Below are 25,864 nucleotides of genomic sequence, written 5' to 3'. Positions count from 1 at the left end.
ACATATAGTTAATTGCTCTCAAATATGGTTAACTTCTTGAGGGCAAGGATTACTTTACTTTACCCTCCAGACTTTGGACTGGTAAATAGGCGATCAGTAAATCATTGTTAGTTGACTTTTCATTCCATGTGGGGAAAGTGATAAAACTTTTGTCTTTTTCAAAGCTATGAGAATTAGTTTCTGGTTATGCTGATTGTGTATTGTAATCTTATTTTCAGGCATTAATGTTAATACTGACCCTGACTTTAATTCCTAACACCTATTTGAATGATAGGAGGCATGCCACTTTTCTCATCTCTGGTGGTAGTGAGGTGAAATCCAGAGGCTAATCTTGGTGTTCTCAAATGGATTTACATCTTTCAGGCCTTAATGCATTTTAATACTTTCCCCAGAGATCTGTGGTGCTAGTCCTGGGCCGATTTTCACCTAGCAGCTCCATTTCTCTGGCAAGTTGGTTGCTGTTCTGCAGTGTTATTTTTCTGGACCTAATATTAGCTGTCTTGCAGTAGGCAGGTAGATTTAGTGGTTCCAGATCTGGGTTGTTCTCTGTGCAACACTTGTGTGTTGAGGTGTCTAAGCAAGCCATGTATCGTTCATGTATTGATGCTTATGTTTATTTTGTCAGTGTAGCAGAAAATGTATCCTCCTGAATGCCAGTTACCCCATTTTTCTTTTAAGGGCAAATATTCACCTTTGCTCAAGGAAAATCCTAAGAAAATGATTGTTTTTATTTTTTAGGATATTGCATGTCATTATCATAATCACCATTCTCATTGAGAGAGAAGATGCCTCGTTTTGTTTTTATTTTTGTTTTTTTCCTGGAGATCCCTTTTGTGGACAGTTATCTTCCCTTCTCCTTTTTTATTCATGTTCTACCTTCCTCCCTGTAAGTGCCAGATTAGGCACTTGGGGGAAGATAGACTATTAAACAAGGTACATTACTTGTTTCAGATATTTCCAGTTAAAATTGTTTGACCACTTGCCCCATAGATGATGCTGAATAATCCCCTATTTGCTGGAAATCCTCAGCTTCAAGAACAAATGAGACAACAGCTCCCAACTTTCCTCCAACAAGTGAGTAAGAAAAGATGCTAGCTATCTTCGGTAATGATTTGCGTGAAAAAGTTTGATGATAAACATTTTCCTTGCTCTTCTCTGGCTGATAGCAAAATATAGAAGTTAGCTTGATAATGCTGTCAATTCACAGAGAATTCAGCTTGATCTTAACTGAGCCCCATTTCACTGCTGACCTTTTGCTTATATTTCTTAAACATAAATTCTGAGGAAAGGACCATTTTGTTTTTGCTTTTGAGGATTTAGGATTTTGAATGCTTCGTTAATACCATAAACCATTTCCTTTCACTTTACTAACTTTGAAGTGCTTCATTGTGTCATGTTATGCTTTATGGTTTAACTAATCTCGAGTGATGGGAAGGAGCACTACCCTATCCTATTTTACAGGTTTGGTTTCTTTGTAATGTTTTAATTCCTGCAAATTAATGGAATGTCTCCTTTTGAGGGGTAGATCTCATTTCCTCAAACTCGGAATTAGCAAGATTAAAATTGGCAGTGTTGTCCTATAAGGAAGGTTTTATTATAAAAACATACTTGAGATTGGAATGGTATTTTATTATTTAAAAAGACAAAAGAGAAGTCAGTTTTGGCGTTTTGAAACTGGTAGTTCTAGGGCTTTTAAACTTTATACAAATGATCTCAGGCCTGTAGGCCATTATCCAAGGTTAGTTATTGTCCTTGATCTATTGTAATGATGTTAATGTTAGCCTATCTTTTTTGGTCAGTCAGGTGGTGTATATTTGGAAGTAGTGAAGCTGAACTCAGGACACACTATTAACTTCAAATTTGGAACTATTGTTTTAGAGTGTATCTTACTGGTAAAATTGTTACATTGGCAACAGATAACGCTTGGTCAGGAGGAATATGTGGCTTTCACCATATTACCACGTTAAATAAATTGTGCAGTTGGAGGTTGTCTCTTAGAAATAACACTTCTATCTTCTGTTGGAGAAGGGGTACAGTTGTGGCTTCCAGAGAGTAGCTCCTGATTGTCTTTCATTATGAAAAATGGCTTTCATGATGGACTTGGGAGGAGGTCAGTTAATGATTTGCATACTAGGCTTGGTGTCGAGGAGGTGCTTGTGTTTATTTGGGGAAAGAAATTCTGGATTACCAGTGTCTGGGAGTAAGGTTTTAAATTTCCTTCAGAAACCCAGCCAAGAAACATTTAAATTTTACTTTACTGATTTTAATTCCCTTGTTAACCACCTGTTTTTTTTCTTCCTTAGATGCAGAATCCTGATACATTATCGGCAATGTCAAATCCTAGAGCGATGCAGGCCTTGTTACAGATTCAACAGGGTTTACAGACATTAGCAACGGAAGCCCCCGGCCTCATCCCAGGGTAGGCTTATTGGGGACAGTGTTGAAAGGGCATAGTGGTTATTTCTTCTCTCTGAGCATTTCATACTTAAGTCTCATTGTGCCTATTTTTGTTGGGATTGTTTTCAAGATGGAATTTTCAAAGTTAAAAATGCTCATTTTAAGAAGATAACAGCTTACTGTCAGCTGGCCTGGTCTGGCCTGTTGCAGCACCTTCGAGTTTATGACCAATTTGTGCTTCCCTAGGTTTACTCCCGGCCTGGGGGCATTAGGAGGCGCTGGAGGCTCTTCAGGAAGCAGTGGGTCTAACTCTGCGCCTGGTGACAACCCAAGCCCCACGACAGGAGCCACCGAACCCGGACACCAGCAGTTCATCCAGCAAATGCTACAGGCTCTTGCTGGAGTAAATCCTCAGGTAAAGATTCTTTTCGGCTCACATTTTGTATTCCTTGTTGGAAATCTAGAGATTTCTACAAACCAAAAAAAGAAAGAGACCATCTTTCAGGGTTTAGAATGTCATGAAAAGCACAATCTTATAAAACAGGCATTACAAAAAGTATTAACTGTGGTGTAGTATCAGACACTGAATGAAACATTACAGTTGTAGGGAAGAAATGCTACAACTTTGCCTTATTTGGAGGTTGCCTTTAAAAATGTATCTTTTAGAGTCCCTCTTTGGAAATTACTTGAAATATGTTGTATTTTATAAAGGTTAGTCAGGAATAGAAACCTGATTATCCCAAATACCTCCTACACCACCTGTAGTGACAGTTCTGTCTAGTCCTTGTATTTTGACCTAAAGAGAAATTCCATCTCGACCTCACCCACTACCACATCCTTTGGGAACTTGTGTTACATAGGTAAGCCTCATTAAGTACGGCTTAAAAATGTGGACTTCTAATAATGTCTTACCTTTAGAAACATTTATTAGCTTTACTAAGAACTTGACATTGTACGAAGATGATAGCCTGTTCAAACCGCCTAATAGTACATTGCCCCCATAATTCTGCAGGGCAGTAATATAGCATGCTTTCTGATTTTAAGCCTTTTAAATAAACAGGGCAGGGTTTTGTCTTCTATTAGTATTTGTATTCCCAATACATGGCTTCTGGCTCAGTGTAATATTCATAGAATTATTAAGAAAAAAAGATTTTTGGTATTGGACAGAGTTGTTATAGAAGTTGAATAGCCTACAGGCCTCCCCATTAATTATCACATTAGCTAGGATTGATTGATCATTTATGTATTTTTGTCTTCATTTCTGGAAAAAAAAATTTGATGCAGATTTGTATATTTTGTGGTCCCGGACCACGAGCTGTCCTGGACACGTGACTGGCCAGTGCTGGCTTCGGGTGGACATTCTAAGCCACATTCGAACTTTAGAGGACACTGGCAATAACTACAAAATAAAATCATTAATTTGGAACTCATTTGTATATATACTTGTAGGTTTCCTGCATGTTTATCAGCTTCTTAAATACATGTAATGGGTGATGTTTATTAAGCAGTTTCTTTTTTAAAGCAGACTTTTGTGCTTTATTTGACAGGATCATTTAAGTTATCAGTTAGACTATTTAATGTAACAAAATTAAGTGCTAATGGACTTTTAAATATATTGACCATGTTTCAAGAGAGCCAGTGCTTTTAAAGCTGAGTAGAGCAGCATATGTGATAAAAGAGCAATTTAAACTTTAAAGTTTATTTAGGTGTGACACAGACTGATTTTCCTTAGAGTTTTGGTTAGTTTTTTTTTCCTTTTCCTTTAACAGCTACAGAATCCAGAAGTCAGATTTCAGCAACAACTGGAACAGCTCAGTGCGATGGGATTTTTGAACCGTGAAGCAAACTTGCAAGCGCTAATAGCAACAGGAGGTGATATCAATGCTGCTATTGAAAGGTTACTGGGCTCCCAGCCATCATAGCAGCATTTCTGTATCTTGAGAAAATGTAATTTATTTTTGATAACGGCTCTTAAATCTTTAAAATACCCGCTTTATTTCATTTTGACTCTTGGAATTCTGTGCTATAAACAAACCCAATATGATGCATTTTAAGGTGGAGTGCAGTAAGATGTGTGGGTTTCTCTGTTTTTTTTTGTTTCTTTTTTTTTAACGGTGGGAATCAATGCTTTTTCATTTAAGGCTACTGCATGCATCAAACACTCTGCATTTATTGTAATTTTTAAAAAAAACATCACCTTTTATAGTTGGGTGAACAGATTTTTGTCCTGCATCTGTCCAATTTATTTGCTTTTAAACATTAGCCTATGGTAGTAATTTATGTAGAATAAAAGCATTAAAAAGAAGCAAATCATTTGCGCTCTATAATTTGTGGTACAATATTGCTTATTGTGACTTTGGCATGTAGTTTTGCAAACAAAATGCTGTAAGATTTATACTACTGACAGTTTCTGCTTTATTTGTATACAATATAGTATGCACATTTGGGATTGCATTTCTAGAAACATACTGCAATAGATTATCTGAGCAAAAACACCTGTAACCAAAAAAGTGAAGATAAGGAAATACTCTAAAGCGGAGTATTTCCAAATTGTGTAGAATCTTACAGCATCTTTGATAAACATCTCTCAGCAAAAGTGCCGGTTAGGTTTGTTGAAAATATAGTAGAAAAGCTGATTCTGGTTATCTCTCTAAGGACATTTAATTGTACAGACAACATAATGTAACATTGTGTCAGCATTCACAGATTGACTGTAAATTACCTTCATCTTTGCGCAGACTGAAGGGGCACTGTAGTACAGCCCAGAAGTGCATCTGCCGAGGACTCTTCAGCTTTTCCCATAGGTAGTTTAACAGGCATTACAATTTGTAATTGAAATGTTGCTTTCACTGAAAGTGTCTTGATGTTTCAGTTATTTTCAATTGCCATTTAAAAATAGAACTATCTTTTGGGTTTATCAGTTTTCTCATGCACAGGCAATACATGAATTTAAAATGATTTGTGAGCCACTTGTTTCTGAAGTGTTTTGGTAGTTCTATTAAGAAATAGTTAAATATTGTGCTTTTCAGAGCCTCAGAGAAGGGGAGCAGGGGGCGGGGGGTGGGGGTCTCTCCTGGATTGGGCCAGCGTAAATAGTACTGGCAGCCAAGATTCTGTTAGGATTTCTGTGCATATAGTGTAGTAAAGAGGTATCATTCAGGGGTGAAAAACAAAGAGCCGTTTTAACAATGTTGAGTACATTGGGCTGTTCTACAGCCTTTTTCTTCCCTCCCCAGAGAAGTTCTGTTTGCCTAACTCTCAAACTGTTGGGGTGTGGTACATTCCTTTAGGACCAATTAAAACATAACTTTGGGGTCAGTAATATATTTGGCTGACTCTGGTTCAGTATTCTCTTAGGTCGTTATATTCTCTCATGTACAGTTACAGGAAATTAAAATGTTAAAGTAACCTAAAATGAGTTCAGACCAATAAAATCAAGGGAAATACGAGTTGAATTCCATTACTTCTGTAAGTTGCTTGCTGTTAAAAAAAAAGGTCAAGAGGCCAGGTTGCCCACCAGCCCGTGCACTGTTCTGACACTTTCCCCAGGAGGAAAACATGAATGATGGTCAAGGGAGAGGCAGGACTAGAGGTTGTTAAGGATGATATTCATGTGTCTTTGCTCTCTCTGCCTTATGCCTCAGTCTGGTCAAGAAACTTTTGTACTGGTGAATGGTGGTATACAGTGTGGGGTAGTGTCATAACCAATTTGACAATTTATTAATCACAAAATAACAATAAATCTCTAGCTTTTACACTTGGTTTGTCTTGCCTCTTTTGTAGATAGGAAAAGGTGTCTTCAAGACTATTGAAGTTGATTTACCCCAGATTTTATCATACTTAAATCATCCGTTACCAATTTTAAAGTTTTCCCAATTAAAACAATGAGTATACACTGTAGTATGTGTTAAAAGTAACCAACTGGACATCAGGTGACCTGGGCTCTGCTTGCTCTTTTTGGTACCTAACTAGTTATTTGACTTTGAGTAGAGACATCATGACTTCTTTGCTGTACAAGTGGTGGTGTGGCCTGCTCAGCACACTGGACTGGGTGCCCTCTCAAGTACCTGACAGCTGCCGCGATGGTACTGTTTTGTTGCTGTTTGGTTCTATTATGTTTATTTTAGATCTAAAATCTTTTTAGGAATTCAAAATACTTAAAATTATCAAAAGCATTAAAAACACTTAAAATATTATAGGTTTACATTGTTCTCATCTTGGGTTATTAATTGCAAATTGAATAAAGAATGGAGTAGTGAAAATAACATTTCAGAATTTTATTTCCCAAGTGGAAGGTTTGTGATACCCTAAACTAAGTGTAGTGAATATTGAACAATCAGATAAATGATAGTTGGCCTCTGTGTGTTCAGAATTGGAGTGCCAGACTCTGCTTAAATATACTAATGAAATAAGCCTTTTGTTTGGGGAGACATTATTACTATGTTAATTCAGTAGGCAAATTATAACAAAATAAGACAGATGAAAATATCACTGACATTAGTAATACAAGTTGAGGTTAGCTGTGTATCTGTGCTTGTGCACAACACAAGATGGTGTGGTTAAAGCAGGGAAGTGCTGCATACTCTGCTTTCTCTCAGAGATTAATGTTAAACATGTTACCATTATCAAGAAGCCCTGTGTTAAAGAAATCTGTGTAAAGCTGTCTAATCCAGGCTTTTTCTGTCTTTTTCCGTCCTCACTGAACACACCTTGGCAAAACTGTCCTTAGCAAACCTGCACTTCTCTGGTATTGCACATGGTACTCTCTTCTCATTTATCTGTCATCCTGCTGTATGTAAAGCCTACCTACCATTCTTTCTGGGCTCAGACCTGAAGTCCTCCTAAACCTTGCTCCCCAGTGATTAATTTGAAGTACTTAGCCTTTACTGTCAACTGCTGCATTCTGTCCCTCGTTTACCTTACAGCTCTGGGTTTGGGTTGTCATTTTTTGTTTTTTGGTTTGTTTTTTTTTTTGTTTTGTTTTAATGTTTGTTTTTTTCCTGCTCTGAAACTTTCTTGTTGCTTAAGTAACATTAAATGTTCTTCCTTGACTGCACAGTTGTATCATTCCTTTAATCAACCATCGGCAGCCATTGCCTCAGAAAGTTAACATTTATTGAAAATCTGTTAAGTATAGGGTTCTTTCTAGTTGCCCAAAGTGTAGCAGTAAATAAAACCTGTCCATTTGAGGTTAACATAGTAGAGTGTAGGGGAGACAACAATAAACAGAACATATTGATAGCTCCGTTAGGTAGTAAGGGTGCTTTGGCAAAAAATTAAGCAAAATAAGGCTAGTTCAGGAAGAAGGTGTTATTTTAGGTAGGGTGGTCTGGGAAGGATTCATTGAGATGGTGACATTTAAATAGAGACATGAAGATGATCCGCAAAGTTGAATAACTTTCCAGGAAGAGGAACAGCTAATGAAAAGGCCCAGTGATGGGAGTGTTCTGAGTGTTTATAGAACACAGGGAGTTCACGGTGCCTGGGCAAGGTGAACAAGGGAGAAAGTGCTGTAGGGGATATGATTGGAGAGATGAAGGCAGGGGAGTGGCCTCAGGTATGGAAGACTTGATAACCCCAGGTTTTATGTCCCATCCCTAGAGTTTCTGATTTACTGGTTCTGGGTTAGAGGAGAATTTGCATTTCTAAGAAGTTTCTAGGTGAGAACCACTGGGCGAGGGGAACCAGGGTGCAAGCAGGGAAACTGTTAGGAGGTAATCATCTTGGTGAGAGATCACATGGGCTTGGGCTGGGTTGGTAGCAGCGGAGGGTATTAAGAAGTAGTCAGATTTGAGGTATATTTTGAGGGCAGAGCCAGTTGGTTTTATTGATGGATAAAACAGGTTAAGAGCAAGAGAGGTGTCAGGCAGGGTGAACAAGGCACAGACATCTATGGGGCGGAATATAAATCGGCAGTGTAGTTTTGACGTGTTAAGTGGGATGTGCTTGGTAGGACGTATAAGTTGAAATAACAAGGCAGTTGGAAGAGAGAGGTTCAGGCTATGGCCAAAGTTCTTCAAGCTGCCAATGTATATATCTGGTATTGAAAGCCAAAGAACTAGGCCAGCGGTTCTCAACCAGAAGCGATTTTGCCCTCCAGGCGGCTCTTGGCAACATCTTAGAGACACTTTGTTTAAGAAATATTTATTTAGTTTGAGAGAGAGCACGCGTGTGCACGAGCTGGTGAGAGGAGGAGGGGCAGAGAGACAGAATTCCAGGCAGGCTCCACACTGCCGACACGGGGCTCAGTCTCATGGACTGTGAGATCCTTGCCTCAAAAGTCCGATGCTTAGCCAACTGAGCCACCCAGCTGCCCCTGGAGACACTTTTTTTTTTTTTTTAACAGCACGATTGGGGCTGCTTTAGGCATCCAGTGAGCTAAATGTTCTGCAGTGCACAGGACGGCTCCCTCAACAGAGATTTATCTGGTCCGGAATGTTACAGTGCTACGGTTGAGAAATCCCGACCAGATGAATGGTAGAGTGTTGATAAACACACTTTGGAAGACTGAGCCTTGGTTTACTCTTAACTTCCAGTTCAGGGAGATGAGAGGAAATGAGCAAAGTAGAACTGAGAGGCCCTGAAAGCCAAGGAAGGAACTTTTTCACAAAGAGGAAGATGGAAAATGAACTGTTAAATGTTGTTGCTTCATATGCTCATCATGGTCTGAATATTAGGAGCTACTCCCTTCAGGACTCTGATTGATAGGGATTTTCTAGAGCGAGGTATCAGTAGACACAGCTCCGAAGTAAAGAGGGTCAGAGAAATGGGGATGACAGAATGTAGAGGAGAGTGGTGGTGGTGTACAGGAAGTTAGCCTTTTGTATTCTTCTAAGATGGGAAGTACCACAGTGTATTTGTCTTCAAATGCGAGTGATGGGGTAGCAGGAGGCTTGATTTAGGAAGAGAATACAGGGTATTTGTTTTTCCAAAAAGTACAAAGAGAAAGGAGTAGGTTTTATAAATAAGCACGCATGCACGCACCCCTTTGCTACACAGGCTGAAATGTGAGGGAAAGGCTTTCTTTGTCTCTCCAGCCATCATTTTCCCTTCCCTTTGTTTAGGAGTGGTACCTTCCCAGCCCATCTGAAATATTTTTTGTGGTCAGCCCTTCCAGAAGTGGAGCAAAAGCACCCCCTGCCCCACAGCAACACACGCTCAGATTGTAATTCCAATTTAAACTTGTTAACGTTTGTTGTATTTCAGACTCCCCGATTGACAAGTAGCCTGTACCAGATCCACAACACCAGTGTGCCTTACTTGCCATTCTGCGCTTAAAACAGCAAGGCACTTGTTAGTGGTCCCAGTAGATTTCCTTAAAAGATAGAGCTGAAGTACTCCTGTGTATTCAAGCTAGCCTTATTTTTTTTTCCTTTCCCCAAAGCTGCTGTGAGAGGGAAGGGAACTTCCACTGTACTGTGTTAGCCAATACTTCCTAACAAACTTACCCAGCAGTTTTGGCTAGGGCGTGGTGAATACTACTGGAGCAACTGGGCGGGGTCTGGGCTCTTTACTTTCAGGTGAACTTATTCACACTGGTGTCTGATTCCTACATTATTTCCCCTGGGATTGTGGTTGTGATCTCCGTTCCTGTCCATGTGGGCTTTTGCACAGAGTATTTGTGCTTCTTTACAACATGGTCGATAGGTTTCAAGATCAAGTATTTAGAGAGACATGAACGCTGTCCGTTTTTAAAGGTCCGGGCCCAGAGTTGGTCTAGTGTCTTTTCTCCCATATTTTAATGGTCACTCTTAGCTTGGCCAGATTTAAGGGTCATAGGGCCCACTTCTTGATGTGTAGAATGTCAAAGAATTTGTAACTATCTTAATTTACCATAACTATATGATCCAGGAAGGGGAAAAATGTTAGAGGAGCACAATTTTCTTTAATGTTTTATTCTTTCCCAAGGAAGAAGTAGTAACTTACCTATGTGGAGATTTCTGTAGAAGAACCATGTCCATGTTACTGAGCCCCTTTTCTAGTCTGCTAGCCTAGCATACAGTAATAAGGTTAGCGGGACAGGCCCTGCTTTGTGGGGCAAGCCTGTGGTTTGGGTTGTTTTGTTTCGTTTCATTTTGCTAAAAATTGTGATAATGTAGATGTAATAAAATGTAATTATCTTAAAGTGTACAGTTCACTGGTATTAAGTAAATTCACAGTGTTGTGCAGCCATCACAATCATACAGAACTTCCATCTCCCCAAAAGGAAACACGATAGCCATTAATTAAGTAGTCCCTTAACCATTTCTCTTATAACCCTGGCAACCACTAGTCTTTGCTTTCTATGTGGATTTACCTAGTTTGGTATTTCGTTTAAATGGAATTACATAATACGTGGGCTTCTGGGTCAGGCTTCTTTTCCTTCATATGTTTTGCAGGTTTATCCATGTTGTAGCATGTGTCAGTACTCCATTCCCTGTCACAGCTGAATAACATTCCATTGTATGGACACGCCACATTTTATTCATCCATCTGTTGATGGACCCTTCCACCATTTGGCTTGTGTAAATAATGCTTATAACATTGATGTGTAAGTGTCAGTTTGAGTCTAAATTCTTTTGATACATACCTAGAGTGGAATTGCTAGGCCATGTATAGTAATTTTCATTTTTAACTTTTTGAGCAACTGCCCTATTTTCATAGCAGCTACACCATTTTACATTCCTACCAGCAGTGTATGGGTTCCAGTTTTCTCTACATCCTCGCCAGCACTCGTTATTTTCTATTTGTTTTTAAATTATAGCCATTTTCCTGGTGTGAACTGGTGTCTCACTGTGGTTTTGACTTTCATTTCCCTAAGGACTAATAACAAGTATTTTTTCTTGTGCTTTTTTATGGCCGCTTGTATGTTGTCTTTGGAGAAATGCTTTTAAGTCCTTTGTCCCTTTTTAATTCTGGGTTTGTTTTTTGTAGAGTTGTAGGAGTTCTTTATATATTCTGGATATTAAAGCTTTTCAGGTATACAATTTGCAGATATTTTCCCCCTTTTCTGTAGGTTGTCTTTTCACTTTCTTGATCATGTCTTTTGCACAAAAGTATTTAATTTTCGAAGTCCAATTTATCTTTTTTTTTTTTTTTGTCACATTTGCTTGTGGTGGCATATTTAAGGATCCATTGCCAAAGGGTGCCAGGGTGGCTCATTCACTAAAGTGTCCAACTCTTGATTTCAGCTCAAGGTCATTGATGTTGCTGCTGTGAGATCAAGCCCAGTATCGAGCTCTGCACTGACCGTGTGGAGCCTGCTTGGGATTTTCTCTCTCCCTTTTCTCTCTGCCCCTCCTGAAGCCATGCTCTTTCTCTGTTTGTCTCTCAAAGTAAATAAACTTTAAAAAGTTCATCGCCAAATCAAAGGTCATGAAGATTTTTCTCCTGTGTTTTCTTCCAAGAATTTTATCAATTCAGCTCTCATGTATAGGTCATTGACCCATTTGAATTGGTTCTGTGGTTCTGTTTTTAGAGGAAAGACAGGAGTCCTAACCATTAAGAAAAGGAACAAAGACAAATAATGCCTCAAACAGAACATGGTAGCTCGATGTTAAAAGGTAGGTGGTTGTCGACCATGCCCTTGGCCAACCTGAGATCTTTGGTTTTCTCGCAACAGTCTTGAAGTTCTTTATTTCCTCTTCTCATACCTACCTCCACCCTGTCTACATATCCTGCCACTCAGTATGGCCTCCGTCTTCCAGTGATCAAAGTGTGATTTGTGTCCCTTCAAAACCCTAAGCTTACAAGCTCATGTACTGTACCCACTGTGACCACCAATCCCAGTCTTAATGTGGTACCATTGGAAATCCAAACATCACCTAGGAAGCAGGCCGTAGGTGCAAACCAGCTGAGCAGAGGCATGTGGGTGAAATCCGTGATCTATGAAGAGGAAGCCGTTCCAGCCCTGGCCTCACATTGAATCAGCTGTGGAGGTGACAAAAGAAGCCCGCCCAGACTAAGAGGAATTGTTACATCGTGGATAAAGTCAGGCATAAATTTTTAAAGCTCAGTGACTGTAATATGCTACCATGGTTAGAACAACATATTTAAAAGGAAATGGGAGTTTATTAGTAATTTAAGGCAGTGCTTCTCAACTTTATTGTGTATGTACATCACCCAGGGTCTTGTGAAAGTGCATATTCTGATTCAAAAAACTAAATGGATCCAAGCCCTAAATGTAAGAGCTAAAACTTAAAAAGTTCTTAGAAGAAAACAAAGCTATAAATCTTCATAACTTTGGACCAGGCAGTGGTTTCTTAGCTACAACAGCAAAAACACAAGCAGCCAATGAAAAATAAGTTCGACTTCAGCAAACTCTAACTTTTGTACTTCAAAGTTGATCAAGTAAACAAACCCCAGAGAATGGATGAGACTATTGACAGATTGTGTATCTGATGAGAATCTAGTATCCAGCACGTAGAACTCTTACAACGTAGAACTCTTACAACGGAACAATAAAAGGAGAAAAAAACAACCCAAGGCATAATGGATTTGAATAGATGTTTTTCCAAAGACTAAGCAAATGGCCAAATAAGCACATGAAAATACGTTCAACATCATTAGGGAAGTGCAAATCAGAACCTTAATGAGATACCACTTCACGTCCCCTAGGATGGCTGTAATCACAAAGATCGAAAATAACAAGTATTAGGATTGCTGATGGGAATGTAAAATGGTGCCGCTACCTGGGAACCAGTTCACCAGTCTTTAAAATGTTAACTACTGGAGCCTCAGCTACAGAAGGAAGTGGGATAGGTCCTGAGAGATTAATCCACTACTTCCCTGTTAGTCAACCTTCTGACCTCAGGGTATAACCAACTACTGCAGCCTGACCCTTACTTAAGATGGAAAGCCTACCAAATGCTCACTTCTTGAGAAGGGAAGGTCAAGTTAAACTCTCTGAGCTCTGCTTGTGTTCTAAAGATAAATGTGCCCTCAACAACTTCAAATCTAGGCCTAAAAGACCTTAGTGACTATGATCTGACAATTAGAGGGAGGAAAAGCAGTGCCTGTCATCCAGGAGCTGATCTGCTACTAAAAGTGAGGTCTCTGTCCTGGTGAATAATCTCCCAAGATTACCTGTGTAATCTACAGGACTGCTCCGTGACCAAAGTCAAAAGACATTTTTGTAATTGTGCCTGCACACAGAAAAACATGAATGTTGTCCAGTCCACAAAAAATGACCAAATACCTACCTCCCTGTTCTGGCTAATACACTTCTTTTTATTTTACTTACATTTTTAAAAAAATGTTTACTTATTTTTGACACAGAGCATGAGCGGGGAAGGGGCAGAGAGAGAGAGGGAGACATGGAATCCAAAAGAGGCTCCAGGCTCTGAGCTATCAGCACTGAACCTGATGCAGGGCTTGAACCCACAAACTGAGATCATGACCTGAGCCAAAATCAGATGCCCAACTGACTGAGCCACTCAGGTGCCCCTGGCTAATAGACTTCTTTATGAATGATAGCTTTAGCCTCATTTCATTTCTCTCACTAAAGTACCCTATCATCCCTTACTTCCTAAACAGCTTCCTTGAGTCCTCCCTTAGTTCACCTAATGCGTTTAAATCAGAAGTCCTTTTTCCCCCCAGTTCTGAAGGTGTGTTCTCCCTTATGCAAGAATACAATAGATGTGTAATGCAGGTGTGTTCCTGTGTTGTCTGGAGCTCTGAGCCATGGCTGCCCTTTTTAGATAAGACATGCATTTTCCATCATGCCATAGTCCTCACCACTCCCTAATGTCTGCCATGTCCCACTATTGTTTTTGCTAGGCACTCTGCACATTCAAGCATGCAGGTCCTGCCACTGCTATGATTTTGGGACATTTCCCCCAGCACCATCTGATTGGATCCTTAGTTAAGGTATGTGTTAGAGATTCAACATCAGGTCTTGGATCCTCCTGACTGATGGCCCATGATTTTCCAGCCTTAACCCAAAAAGTGAAATTCAGTTTCTACAGTATCTAAGGTTGCTGGGGGGAAACTCCACTGGAGGGATTGAAGACTGGCAATCACCAGGCTATACATTTTACACCTGAGATTCTGTAAAGGTTGAAACACCCTGCTGCATTGAGGCCCAACACAGCTTATAGCTTGTAGGCTGGAGGTCTAGTCAAATTCTTCCTTGGTAATTGCTGAGCATTCATAATCCCATGAAGTGTTAATCATTTTGAACATACAGACTTGGCTATTGAGTGAAGGGGGAATAAACTTGGATAGTTTCAGAAGATGCAAATCTCTGGCTGATATCTTTGATTAAAGTCAACCTGGGTTTTTTTTTTTTTAGTTTATTTTTTTATTTTTTATTTATTTCTAGGAGAGAGAGAGAGAGAGAGAGAGAGACAGCGTGAGCAGGGGAGGGTCAGAGAGAGAGGGAGTCACAGACTGAAACAGGCTCCAGGCTCCGAGCTGGCAGTCAGCACAGAGCCCGACGCGGGGCTCGAACCCACGAACCGTGAGATCATGACCTAAGCGAAAGTCGGACACTCAACCGACTAAGCCACCCAGGCGCCCCTTTTTTAGTTTATTTTTAAGAAAGTGCATTTGCGTGCACGAGTGGGCGAGGGGCAGAGAGCAAGGGAAAGAGACTCCCAAGCAGGCTCTGCGCTGTCCGTGCAGAGCCAGACGCTTAACCGACTGAGCCATGCAGGCGCCCCAGGTCAGCCTGTTTTAGTTTCTCTCTTCTTGCACTCCCATCCACTGAAACGTAGTTTGCTCATCAAGGCAGTCTCTAGAGAGGCCTGGCCTGACGGGATGTGAGTTCCCAGACCTTTGGGGCACCTGGAGGTGACACCCATAGTGAGGTCTTGCCCGTGGTCCCTCAGTGTGTGGCAGTGCTGGCCCGGAGCTCAGGCTCTCCTGCCTCCAGATTCCAAAGATGGTGCGCAGATCTTGGAGTCCTGTCAGGCTTCAAGATCTGGGGAGGCTGGAAGGAGACTATCAGCCGACAGACTCCAGGTACTCATACTTAGGGGTTCACAAGCTCCTCTGCAGTCCGAAAAGCAGGCGTGAGAGTTTGTTCTATGGCCACATCCCCTCAGCCTCCAAGGGATGAGGGATTTATCAAGAGCCAACATTTGTTGTGTGTCAGTTTGGGGCTCTGCACTGTGCATGTCTCGTTCCTCCACTGTACGAGGCGGCGGGGTTTCACAGGAGAGGAAAATGTTTCACCCGAGCTTCGTCCCATGGGGGGACGGGTGGTTAAGTGGTTATTTGCAGGGTTGAGAAAATCAGGTTGAGTCAAGTCTCTCCCCTGCCTCTTCGAGTCGAGTCTTAGAGGCTGAGCAGAAGGTGGTCAGGCCTGGGCCCGGAGCCAGGGGGCGGGACGGGGTGGGAGAGTGCCTTGTGCTTGCCGTGTCCCGCTGGGCCACCAGGGGGCAGTCCGGGCTCACACGTTGGCCTCCCTGTTGCCCTCTTGGGAAGTATGTGAGCAGTGGTTCCCAGCCCCACCAGATTCAACAACTATTTTCTAATGCCCCCTCCCCTTACCACTTTGAAGTGAAACTGATTGCTAGTAGAACTTACCCCAGCAAAGAGTAAATAGGATGCCTTAACCCTAAAGGAGAGAAAGGGAAAGTAACTTGTAATCAATTAGTGAGTATGTAACACTTGGACACAGTTAGACTAGACAACTCGGAGCGGTTGGATGCTTGTGCCTGTAGGTGGATCACTGTAAATGAAGAATTACACACACAGACTGATGTAGGTGTGTTATATTCATGACAGAAAAACCCAACATGGTTTTCTGAAAGGACGACTCAGTAAAATTCAAAATAAAAAGGAATGCAGTTGTTCCTTTATGGCGTTCTTGGAAATGTCGGTGTATGTTACAACTGCAAATATAATTTATAGATATTGTGCTCCTATAATTATAAACAGCTTTTCACCAGGGTCCAGCAGGATATTTGAAAACCAATTCTTTTTTGAGAGCAACTGCCTTCACTGAGAACCCAGCCAGTGTCAGAATTGATGAGATGCCCTGTCTTTCCGCCCCAGCGTAAGCCACCCGAGAGCCAGAGCTTTGCGTCACATTAAGGTCCTCAAACCCTGTGGAGTGCCCATCCCAGTACCCAGTAAGGGCTCACCGCATACAGTGGGCTGTGTCCTTCCTCTATGACTAGGGGAGCACGTTGACTGGCTGACCTGAAGGCTTGGCTGCATAATGAGGACTGATGGAAACTGAAGTCGGGCTGGAGATGCCTCTCACATCTCCGGGCAGAGAGGGAGATCTGTGGCTTCACGCGTTTCCTTAAGCAACGTCTGCTTCCCCAGGAGGGCCCTTTCACTCTCCGGGCGTGCCAGGCACATACTCTGCTAGCACATATTCCAAGACAGACTGCATGCCCTTGTGAAAAAAACCAGATAATTGTTTCTAAAACTCACTTTCTGGCCAGAGCTGATCAGTGGCTCTGCAGTGTAGATGGATTCTGTGGCCTCGGTCATGATAAAGGGATGAGGGAGCTTTCTGGAGCTTCTAGGGGACGGGCTGAAACCCAGCCGCCGCTGGCCAGGTCGCGGCTGCCCTCCCAGGGGCCCAGAAAGCACCCTACGCGGCCTCCCGTAGACCAGCTGCCCCTGGCAAGTTGCTGACTTTCGGAAAGGTTCATTTCGTGTCTTGGCCACAGCAGCTCTGGTGTCCCGTTCTGGCCCTAGAGAGACTTTGGCTCTTGCAGTGGAGAAGCAGGCGGCTGACACCAGCCTGAGCTCCTGGTGTCTCTGTAAAATGGGTGGGGACAGTTGAGTCAGCGAGTCTCATGCTTCATCAATTGAAGTTCCACCCTTGGGACTTTTTATATCCATTAAGTTTCTGTGCTTTTTATGTATCTTGAGATGACGTAAGGAGAGAGAGGATTGGCAGGTGGTCTGACATGATGAGTGGTCGATATCGTACATGTTTCTGCTCCTGGGACCAATTTCCAGGGGATGCCAAGGAGAGCCAAGTTTCATTTATTGGTCCAAATACAGACATGATCAAGAATGTTCTAAATAAGGTCATGATTTACAGCATAGATTATAGAATTCCCTCTGATCATTTGATTAGGTTACAGGAATTTGAATTTCTGTGAAGCTTTGCATTCAAAGTTCCCTCCTGTCTCCTCCCAGTGTACCAGAGCACAATGACAGGAGTGCCCCGGGTTCCCAAAATCCCACCCCAACACGCATCTCTCTGTACATTACGGTTTGCTCACCTTAAGAATCTAGAATACAGTACTGACCAAGATACTAGAACACAGTTTGAGATGGGATAGAGATTTCTCCCTGGTTGTTCCGGACCACCGATCCGAAACAATTCTCATGTTATCTTAAGAGTTTCCATAACCGTAGCAATGATCTCTGACAGACTTTTGTCCACATTGATTTGGATGAAATTTTCCGGAGCTGATGGGGGCTCCAGAGTATCAAACTGGGACTGCAGTAACTCAGGGGGCATAAAATGTCCTTTTCTTTTGACTAAGCGTCTAGAGATGACGTCAAATGACCCACTCAGGTAGACCACGAGGAGCTTCACCTCAGCTGGCTGTTTGTCCTTCCCCATCTGATCACACTTGAGGGGTGCACCATCTTTTCCTCGTATTAAGATGTCTCTGTACACTTTCTTCAGAGCTGAACAGGCCAGGACCACATGCTGTCCAGAGGCTACATCTCTGTTAAAAGGGGGAGGGGAGCAACTGAATGAGGGCATTTAAAATTGGTGTCAATTCTAGGTTGAGGACTCCAGTCCTTACTCCTCTGGCCAGTGGGAGGCATTACAAAATGGTGGTCAAGTATCAGGCAGTCTGGCTGTGAGGTAAAGATCTTCCACTAGTGAGATGAGGCATCTTGAGAGGTAGTTAGCTCCCTGAGCATCAGTTCATCATCTGTTAAATGGGGCAGCTTAGGGCACCTGTCCATAGAAGTGTGGGGAGGAACCGTTTATCAAGATTTCCCAGTACACAGGAAGTGCTTGGTAGGCATCAATGTAGGATGTGGCCCAGCCACAGCATGTGGACATGGTGGCTGCCGGTGGGTACCTGTACCACACACACCTCGGTTCTCCACAGGTGTTCAGTGATTTGAATTTCACAAGTGGCTCCTTCCCATCCCTACTCTACAATGTGCTGGAAGAGTCTGGTAAAGTTACCAGTGCAGAGCTGGAGGAAGGAGAAGAGGGAGTATCAGACTCTATGTGGTCAAGGTGAGCAGGATATGAGGAAGCTTCCAGGGATGTGCCAAGAAAAAAAACCTGAGCCAGAAACAGGAGGCAGAGGGACAAGCACCAACAAGGGAAAAACCAACATGCTCAGAGACTGCACAAGTAAGTGAGCCCCACTTCCACGCAGCCGCTGCGGGCCCCTGCCCATGGTCAGGAGAGGCGGCCATCTTGGGGCTGGGAAGGGACTCAAGTATAGAGGTGAAGGGTAAACCCTGGCTTGGGTGCTTAGCATGTTTGCTTCCGAACTGAAAATTCTGAAGAGGTCTGCCTTTGCTCTATGGCCAAAGACACCTGAGACCCAGTGGATGGAGTGGACCATCAGCAACGGACTTACACGAACTCACACCTGAGGATTCTGGCTCTTTCCACCTACAAGCCATTGGTAAGAGCTTGTTTATTCTGGGCCCGGACGTCTGACCTCTGCTCTCCTGAGGATCTTCATTTCTGCCTCCATCACAGGTCAGTGTATTCTATCTCTGACGAGTCTATTTAAGTTAGAGACCCAAGTGGTGGGGGTTCTCAAGCTCTGAAACCCTGAACCCCTAGACTGTACATCAGTGCGGCATGTGTAAAAGTAAACTGAATTTTTCATCTTAAGTATATTCTAATTGCATATGGCGCAGATGGTTTTAGATTTATAAAATAAGAAATTTCATCTTCAGGGCACCTGGGTGGCTCAGTCGGTTAAGCGCTGACTTTAGCTCAGGTTGTGATCTCACAGTTCGTGGGTTCGAGCCCCGCGTCGGGCTCTGTGCTGACAGCTAGCTCAGAGCCTGGAGGCTGTTTCAGATTCTGTGTATCCCTCTGTCTCTGACCCTCCGCTGCTCACGCTGTCTGTCTCGCTCTCAGAAATAAAAACATTTAAAAAAGAAATTTCATTTTCATTTTAGAAAGCAAGATTTATAAGCCATTCCCTGCCTTTTCTTTCTCCTTCCTTCTCCACAGCCCACCAGAATTCCCAAGGCCAGGTCCACAGATGGGGGGAGGGGACCTCATTCTCCGAAGCATGATGTAGAGCTGGACAATTTAGGACTCTAGTCCTGGTGACCCAGTTATCTGTTGACTTTCAAATGACCCTAGGTCTTCCCTGCTTGGCCACAGCTTGAAATACGGGGAAGAAAATGTGATGTGGCTGTAACAGTGGTAACACTGCTTATCCCCTTGTGAGCACTTTCTGTGTGTCTAGAGACTGTTCTAAGTGACACCCTTGCCTCATCTCACTAATTCTTAAATAATCTGTGAGTAGGAACTATATTTTTCCCCATTTTCAAATGAAGAAATGGGCTTGTGGAGGCCAAGTGGCTGACCAAGATTCTCAGATAATAATTGTCGAACTCTCTAGGTTTGTCTCTAGAACCCAACTGAATTACATGTCTGTGTGGCTGATTAAAATCATTGTTGGTTACTTGACAGAAGTGCCCTCCATTACTGGGATCCTTTATCATCACTCAGGTGTGATTTCCAGAGTGTATATATTCCCCGTCTACTTTCTGATGAATTTTCTTTAAGGCCTGATGCTCTCTTACCTTAGTAAAATGTCATGTAAATTGCAGAGCCATGGAATCCTGTCCTGAAATTAAAACAGACACAAAGTGACTTTTCCGGGTAGTGTTTATTTGAACAGAAACATAGTTCATCGTGATTATTAGTGTTAAGGTCCAGAGAGATCTTGGTGGTTTTGAGAAATAAGCCACATGCAAGGCTGTGGGGTCAAGTCACTGGGCAGTTCCACACAGCAACATGATGATGAGACTGATGCTCACTGAAGAGGAAACTAGGGAGCTCGTGTGTGCTCGCTCTCTTCTGTGCCACAAGCCCTCCTACCCCCCTGCATCTGCAAGCCAGGAAGAGGGCCCTCACCAAGTGCCTGACCATGCTGGCATCTTGATCTTGGACCTCCAGCCTCCAGTGGTCCAAGCTGACCAAAATTCACCTGAAAAACCATCTGGGCCTGGGGCCTTTTTTGAGAGGAGATCTGTGGTTACAGATTCAACTTTTTAATGAGCATTGTGTTATATTCAGGTTTTCTATTCTTTATTTTTGAGAGAGAGCCCACATGAACATGTGAGCAGGGGAGGGGCAGAAGGAGAGGGAGAGGGGGAGGGGGGAGAGAGAGAGAGAGACAAGAGTCTCTGCTTAAGAAAGCAGGCTCCACACTCCCTCAGCATGGAGCTCAATGTGGGGCTTGATCTCAAGATGGTGAGATCATGACCTTCAAAATCAATAGTCAGGTGCTTAATCAAATTAGCCACTCAAAGCACCCCGTTTTTTTTTTTGNTCTCATTGCCATTTCATATTCCATTGTATAGATAAACCACATCTTCTTGATCCATTCGTCAGTTGACAGACACTAGTGCTCTTTCCATGTTTTGGCTATTGTTGAGAGTGCTGCTGTGAATATTGAGCACCCCAGGTTTTTTAAGCTTGATTCAGTTTTGGTATTTGAAATAGCAGGAAGAGACTACACATATAANTTGTTTTTTTTTTTTTTTTTTTGAGAGAGGGCGCATGTGCAAGAGTAAGGGAGGGGCAGAGGGAAGGGTGGGGAGGGAGAGGGAAAAGGGGAGGAAGGGAGGGGAAGGGAGGGAGAGAGAGAGAGAATGAATCCCAAGCAGGCTCTGCACCTAGTGTGGAGCCCAGTGCGGGACTTAATCTCACAAACGTGAGATCATGACCTGAGCTAAAATCAAGAGTTGGATATTCAACTGACTGAGCCACTCAGGTGCCCCAGGACCCTCGATTCTTAAGCCAAATGCAGCATCAGTAAAGTCATATTTTCCATTTGGGAAGAAAAAGAATAGTCTCTGCCCCAGATCACTGCCATCTAAACCCATTTTCCCACAGTAATTTATATTTTCCAACGAAACTGTCTAATTTTACCCAAGTCTTCAAATTTACTAACAGTAGTTTGTTTGCAGCCCTATTTTCATTCCTACTCTTTAAAAAGATATTTATATTGAGAGAGAGAGAGTGAGTGAGCACAAGCAGGGGAGGGGCAGAGAGAGAGGGAGAAAGAGAATCCCAAGCAGGCTCCGTGCTGTCGGTACAGATCCTGACTCAGGGCTTGATCCCACGAACCATGAGATCATGACCTGAGCCAAAATCAAGAGCCAGATGCTGAACTGACGGAGCCACTGAGGTGCCCTCAATTTTTTAAAAAAATTTTAATGTTTTTATTTCTGAGAGAGCGAGCGAGCTTGAGTAGGGGAGGGTCAGAGAGAGAGGGGAAACACAGAATCCGAAACAGGCTCCGGGCTCTGAGCTAGCTGTGATCACAGAGCCCGATGCAGGACTCGAACCCATGAACCATGAGATCATGACCTGAGCCAAAGTCGGCGCTTAACCACTGAGCCACCCAGGTGTCCCGACCCCCAAATTTTCTATAAGGGTAAACACTACATTCTTAAGCAGGAAAATTTTTCTCAGAAAAACCCTCGCTTGGGACAGCTCTTTATTTTGTCTCAGGTCAGGTTGTAAGAGTGAGCCCTGTGTTGCACTGAGCGCTGGGCGTGGAGCCTGCCTGGGATTCTTATTCCCTCTCCCTCTGGCCTCTCTCTCTTTCTTAAGGGAAAAAAACCTCCTCTTTCAACACTTTGAAGTCGTAAGTGTTGCTGTGGGCTGCCGGACACACGGACCTCGCACGTAGAGACCAGGAGCTTGCAGATACTTTATCATCTTCAGACTAACAACATCCTATCACAGCCTGGGTGGCGTATCTCTCTCTAGCCCAGCGCTGTCCGCTAGAACTTTCAGTCAGGATCGCAGTGTCCTCTGTCTGCACTATCTCGGCCGTAGGCACCGGCTACATGTGGCTATTGAACACTTGAAATATGGATGTGTAACCCAAGAACTGGAGTTTGCATTTTATTTTGTATTAATTTACATCTAAAGAGCCTTAAGGAGCCCTTGGAATATTCAACTCAGGTTCTTTCTATTCAAACCTCAGCCCTCTGAGCACAAAACCCTCCCCAAGCCTTTGAGACTCTTCCCCTGAGGCCCCTGAACTGCCTGGGACTTTCCGCAGCATCCTCATCACAGTACCTCAGGGGCGGGGCCGGGTTGCTAGGCGACCGGGAGAGGCCAGCCCGCTCTGACCCACACCTTCATCCTTGGCTGGGCTCTCGTAAAGAATGTGAACCATCTGCCGTTCTAGCTCTTTCTCTCCCTGCCAGAAAGTCTAAAGTCTGGCTCACTTGTACGGTTTCTCCTAAATATATTTAGTAACTCATTATGCTTCTTCCAGGAATTGACAACCTTTTCTTCTGTACAATAAACTCCTCTTCCGAACGCCACTCCCAACCCCCACCCATACTGCCCACCCAATGAGCCGCATTTGTGAACGAGAGGAAGGCTACTTAAGTGCCACTTTGGAATCCATCCATTGGGTTGTTTTACTTCGTTCTTTAGCTTAACTTTTACTTGCATTCACCAAGGAGAAAAATAACGCTGGCACAGTCCCATTTTACACACTCCATAGAAATGGCCTGTGTTACATGTACATGAATGTATAGATATAGTAGCAACGAGAAATAAGTGATATTTACTGAATGCTTTGTGTACTTCACTGTGACTATTTTTTTTTAGTATTATCTCATTTAACCCTCCCCTAAACCCAATGAAATGGGTCCCGTTTACCATCCCTACTCCACAGGAGTAAAATGAGGCACAGAGAGACTCAGCCAGTTGCCAAAGGCCCACACCAGCTCGGTGGTGGAGACGGGTGTCTGCACTATGTCCATCATCTCTAGCATCACGTCATTATTATGCTTCGGTTGTTACTCTGCATCTTTTGTGCCCCTCCCCCCCAAGTCAAATGTCACAAATTTCACTTTGATCCTTCCAAGTTTGAATCTTTGCCAACTCAAGCCACACTCCCTGAAACAGAGAGAGAGTGACTCCAGCCCCTCAAGGCGGGACAGAGGGGAGACAGTGAGATAGTGGCAGCTCGGCTGGGGCCAAGGTCACTGAAATTGAAAATGTCAGTGTCGGTTTGGCCAGTTCCACTCTGTTCCTGCCCTCTGGACACACCTGCCCTGTGAGGCCGGCGCGGGCCCTGCTCTCAGCTGCCGCGGGCACCGGGCCCTCGCATCGCACTGGGCTACAGCCAGTTATACCAGTGAGTCCACAGTTTGTAGCTCTGCTTTGAGAGGGACCCTTAGGAAATGGCCTCATGACAGCGCATAAAGGAACGAGGTCACTATTCATTCATTCCTTCTCTCCTTCATTTGTTCACGTACAACTGTGCCAAGTTGAAAATGCCAAGCCGCAACTGGGACAAGGGCAGTGAGGGCTGTGGTGTTGCGAGAATTCTTATTACAGGAGGTTTGCCCTCAGTAGGTCCAGGAGGGCTTCCCTGAAGAGGCGGCATGGGAGCTGAGCTGCGAACACGAGCAGGGTTAACAGGAGAGGGGACGGCAGTGCGTTCCCGACAGTGGGAACGGAAGACACACGGGCCCTGTGCGGAGGAGCCTGGCAGTAGGAGTGACTGAAAAGGGCAGGGCTGGGGCGCCTGCGTGGCTCAGGTGGGTAAGCGTCCGACTCTTGGTTTCAGCTCAGGTCATGATCTCACGGGTCCGTGAGTTCAAGTCCCGCATCGAACTCTGAGCTGAGCATGCAACCTGCTTGGGATTCTATCTCCCTCCCTCTCTCTCTGCCCCTCCCCTGCTCGTGCTCCCTCTCAAAATAAATAAATAAACATTAAAAGAAGAAGAAGAAAGGGGCCAGGGTGGCTCTGGTGGAAAGAGGGAGGGCGGGCACACTCCCACAGGAGAGGGGCATAGTGAGGCATTTAGGTGCTTGGTTTTGACCCTGAGATGGGAAATTTCCAAAGGGCTGGATTTGAGTTTGCAACGATCACTGTGACTTTGGGGTGGACGTGAGTCTGGTGACAGTGGCGCTGGGGAGAGAGGATGAAGGCACAGGTCTGGGGCCCAGGCGGGCCTCTGCCCCTCGGGAATGTCATTCTGCAGATTAAAAGCCTGCAACAGAGTGTCCTGGCAGGGTGGTACCGCCCCTGACTCGGCATTGAAAGACAAGTTCAGGGTCAAAGCTGACACACACAAGACCCTGTGAGCCTGACTCTGGAGCACTGTGCACGGGTCCCCACGGGCGGGAACTCTCCCACGCCAGGTGCTGCGAGATCCCCACCCGTGGCCCCTGGCTGGAGCGTCTTGTGACAGCAAACATTACCTGGTCGTTCAGCGGGATCCCTTTTCCCATTTTCATTCGATTTTCCTCTGGGTGATAGTCATCGGCGTCGTAGAATTTCCATCCTAGCTTTAAGAACAACATGGAAGGGTGTGTGTGGCAGGCAGTGCGGCCATGTGATAACCATCACTAATACCACTGGGCAGGTGTGGAAACAAGCCTGCCACCCTGTTCCTCACCCCCCCACTTCACCCGCTGCAGCCCCCAGGGAGGCCCTGATGTCACGTCACTGTCCCAGCTCACGGGGCTGCTGCTCCTTTCATTCATCACTGCTGGTGATCACCACAGAGAAAAACAAAATTGCTCCACTGGGTTTCACAAGCCGTGTCTGTGGTTTGTTTGACAAACCGCAACAGGCCAGAAGGGTCCGCGTACGGGAGAGAAGCAAAGACACAGCACAACAGGCCTGGAAACTGGGAGGCATCAGAACAGGTTACCTCGGATGCCAGCAGGGCGCCCACGGTCGATCTGTGGAGAGGACACAGAGGTTCAGGCGGCTGCCTTTCCCAACCCACGCGTGCCTCCCACCACGCAGGGGTGCCCTGCGAGACAGGCCCCGTGTTGAAACCCACTAACTTTTTGATACTGAAGCAGTGACTGTAATGCTCTTGACCCTAGAGTCTAGACCATGACATTAGTTTTCTCCAGGAATTTAAATGACATAATTGGGGCACCAGGGTGGCTCAGTCAGCTTAAGCATCCAGCTCTTGACTTTGGCTCAGGTCATGATCTCATGGTTCATGAGTGAGTTCAAGCTCCATATCAGGATCCACACTGAGTATGGAGACTGCTTGGGATTCTCTCTAACCCCTCCCCACTTTTGCTCTCTTTCTCTTTCAAGATTAATATATAAACTTAAGAAAAATTGGGGTCCCTGGGTGGCTCAGTTGGTTGAGTATCAGACTTTGCCTGAGGTCATGATCTCATAATTGGTGGTCAAGCCCCATGTTGGGCTCTGTGCTGACAGCTCAGAGCCTGGAGCCTGCTTTGGATTCTGTCTTCCTCTCTCTTTGCTCCTCCCCTGCTCACACTCGGTCTCTGTCTCTCAAAAATGAATAAATGTTAAAAAAAATTTTTTTAACC

The 25,864-nt window shown here is 43.9% G+C and overlaps 2 protein-coding genes across 4 annotated transcripts in view; one reads left to right on the top strand and one right to left on the bottom strand.

Annotated features, from left to right (window-relative positions):
• UBQLN1 (ubiquilin 1) overlaps nucleotides 1–6,152 on the top strand; it is a 50,294-nt gene extending 44,142 nt beyond the window's left edge. The window contains exons 10-13 of the mRNA XM_077749549.1: nucleotides 991–1,074; nucleotides 2,304–2,419; nucleotides 2,644–2,812; nucleotides 4,167–6,152. Coding sequence (XP_077605675.1) covers nucleotides 991–1,074; nucleotides 2,304–2,419; nucleotides 2,644–2,812; nucleotides 4,167–4,319 — 522 coding nt within the window. The 3' untranslated portion in view covers nucleotides 4,320–6,152. The remainder of the gene's footprint in view (nucleotides 1–990; nucleotides 1,075–2,303; nucleotides 2,420–2,643; nucleotides 2,813–4,166) is intronic.
• Nucleotides 6,153–17,305: 11,153 nt separating this feature from the next.
• IDNK (IDNK gluconokinase) lies at nucleotides 17,306–25,243 on the bottom strand. Of its 3 annotated transcripts, none has more exons than XM_077749515.1 (4): nucleotides 25,219–25,243; nucleotides 24,764–24,850; nucleotides 20,101–20,144; nucleotides 17,306–18,026 (listed from the first exon to the last, which is right to left on the bottom strand). In XM_077749515.1, exons 2-4 carry the CDS (start codon nucleotides 24,797–24,799, stop codon nucleotides 17,675–17,677), a joined length of 432 nt encoding a protein of 143 aa, XP_077605641.1. In that variant the 5' UTR covers nucleotides 24,800–24,850; nucleotides 25,219–25,243; the 3' UTR covers nucleotides 17,306–17,674. The 3 variants fall into 3 exon arrangements, with proteins under 3 accessions (XP_077605641.1, XP_077605642.1, XP_077605640.1); XM_077749516.1 differs by having other exon boundaries at nucleotides 24,764–24,846; XM_077749514.1 differs by lacking the exon at nucleotides 25,219–25,243 and having other exon boundaries at nucleotides 24,764–25,205.
• Nucleotides 25,244–25,864: the final 621 nt, after the last annotated feature.

Source organism: Crocuta crocuta, unplaced genomic scaffold (genome assembly GCF_008692635.1).
Source record: "Crocuta crocuta isolate KB4526 unplaced genomic scaffold, BGI_CrCroc_1.0 scaffold99, whole genome shotgun sequence".
Classification (NCBI taxonomy): Eukaryota; Metazoa; Chordata; class Mammalia; order Carnivora; family Hyaenidae; genus Crocuta; species Crocuta crocuta.
Note: the sequence above shows the minus strand (reverse complement) of the source record. Positions and strands in the feature narration are given on the sequence as shown.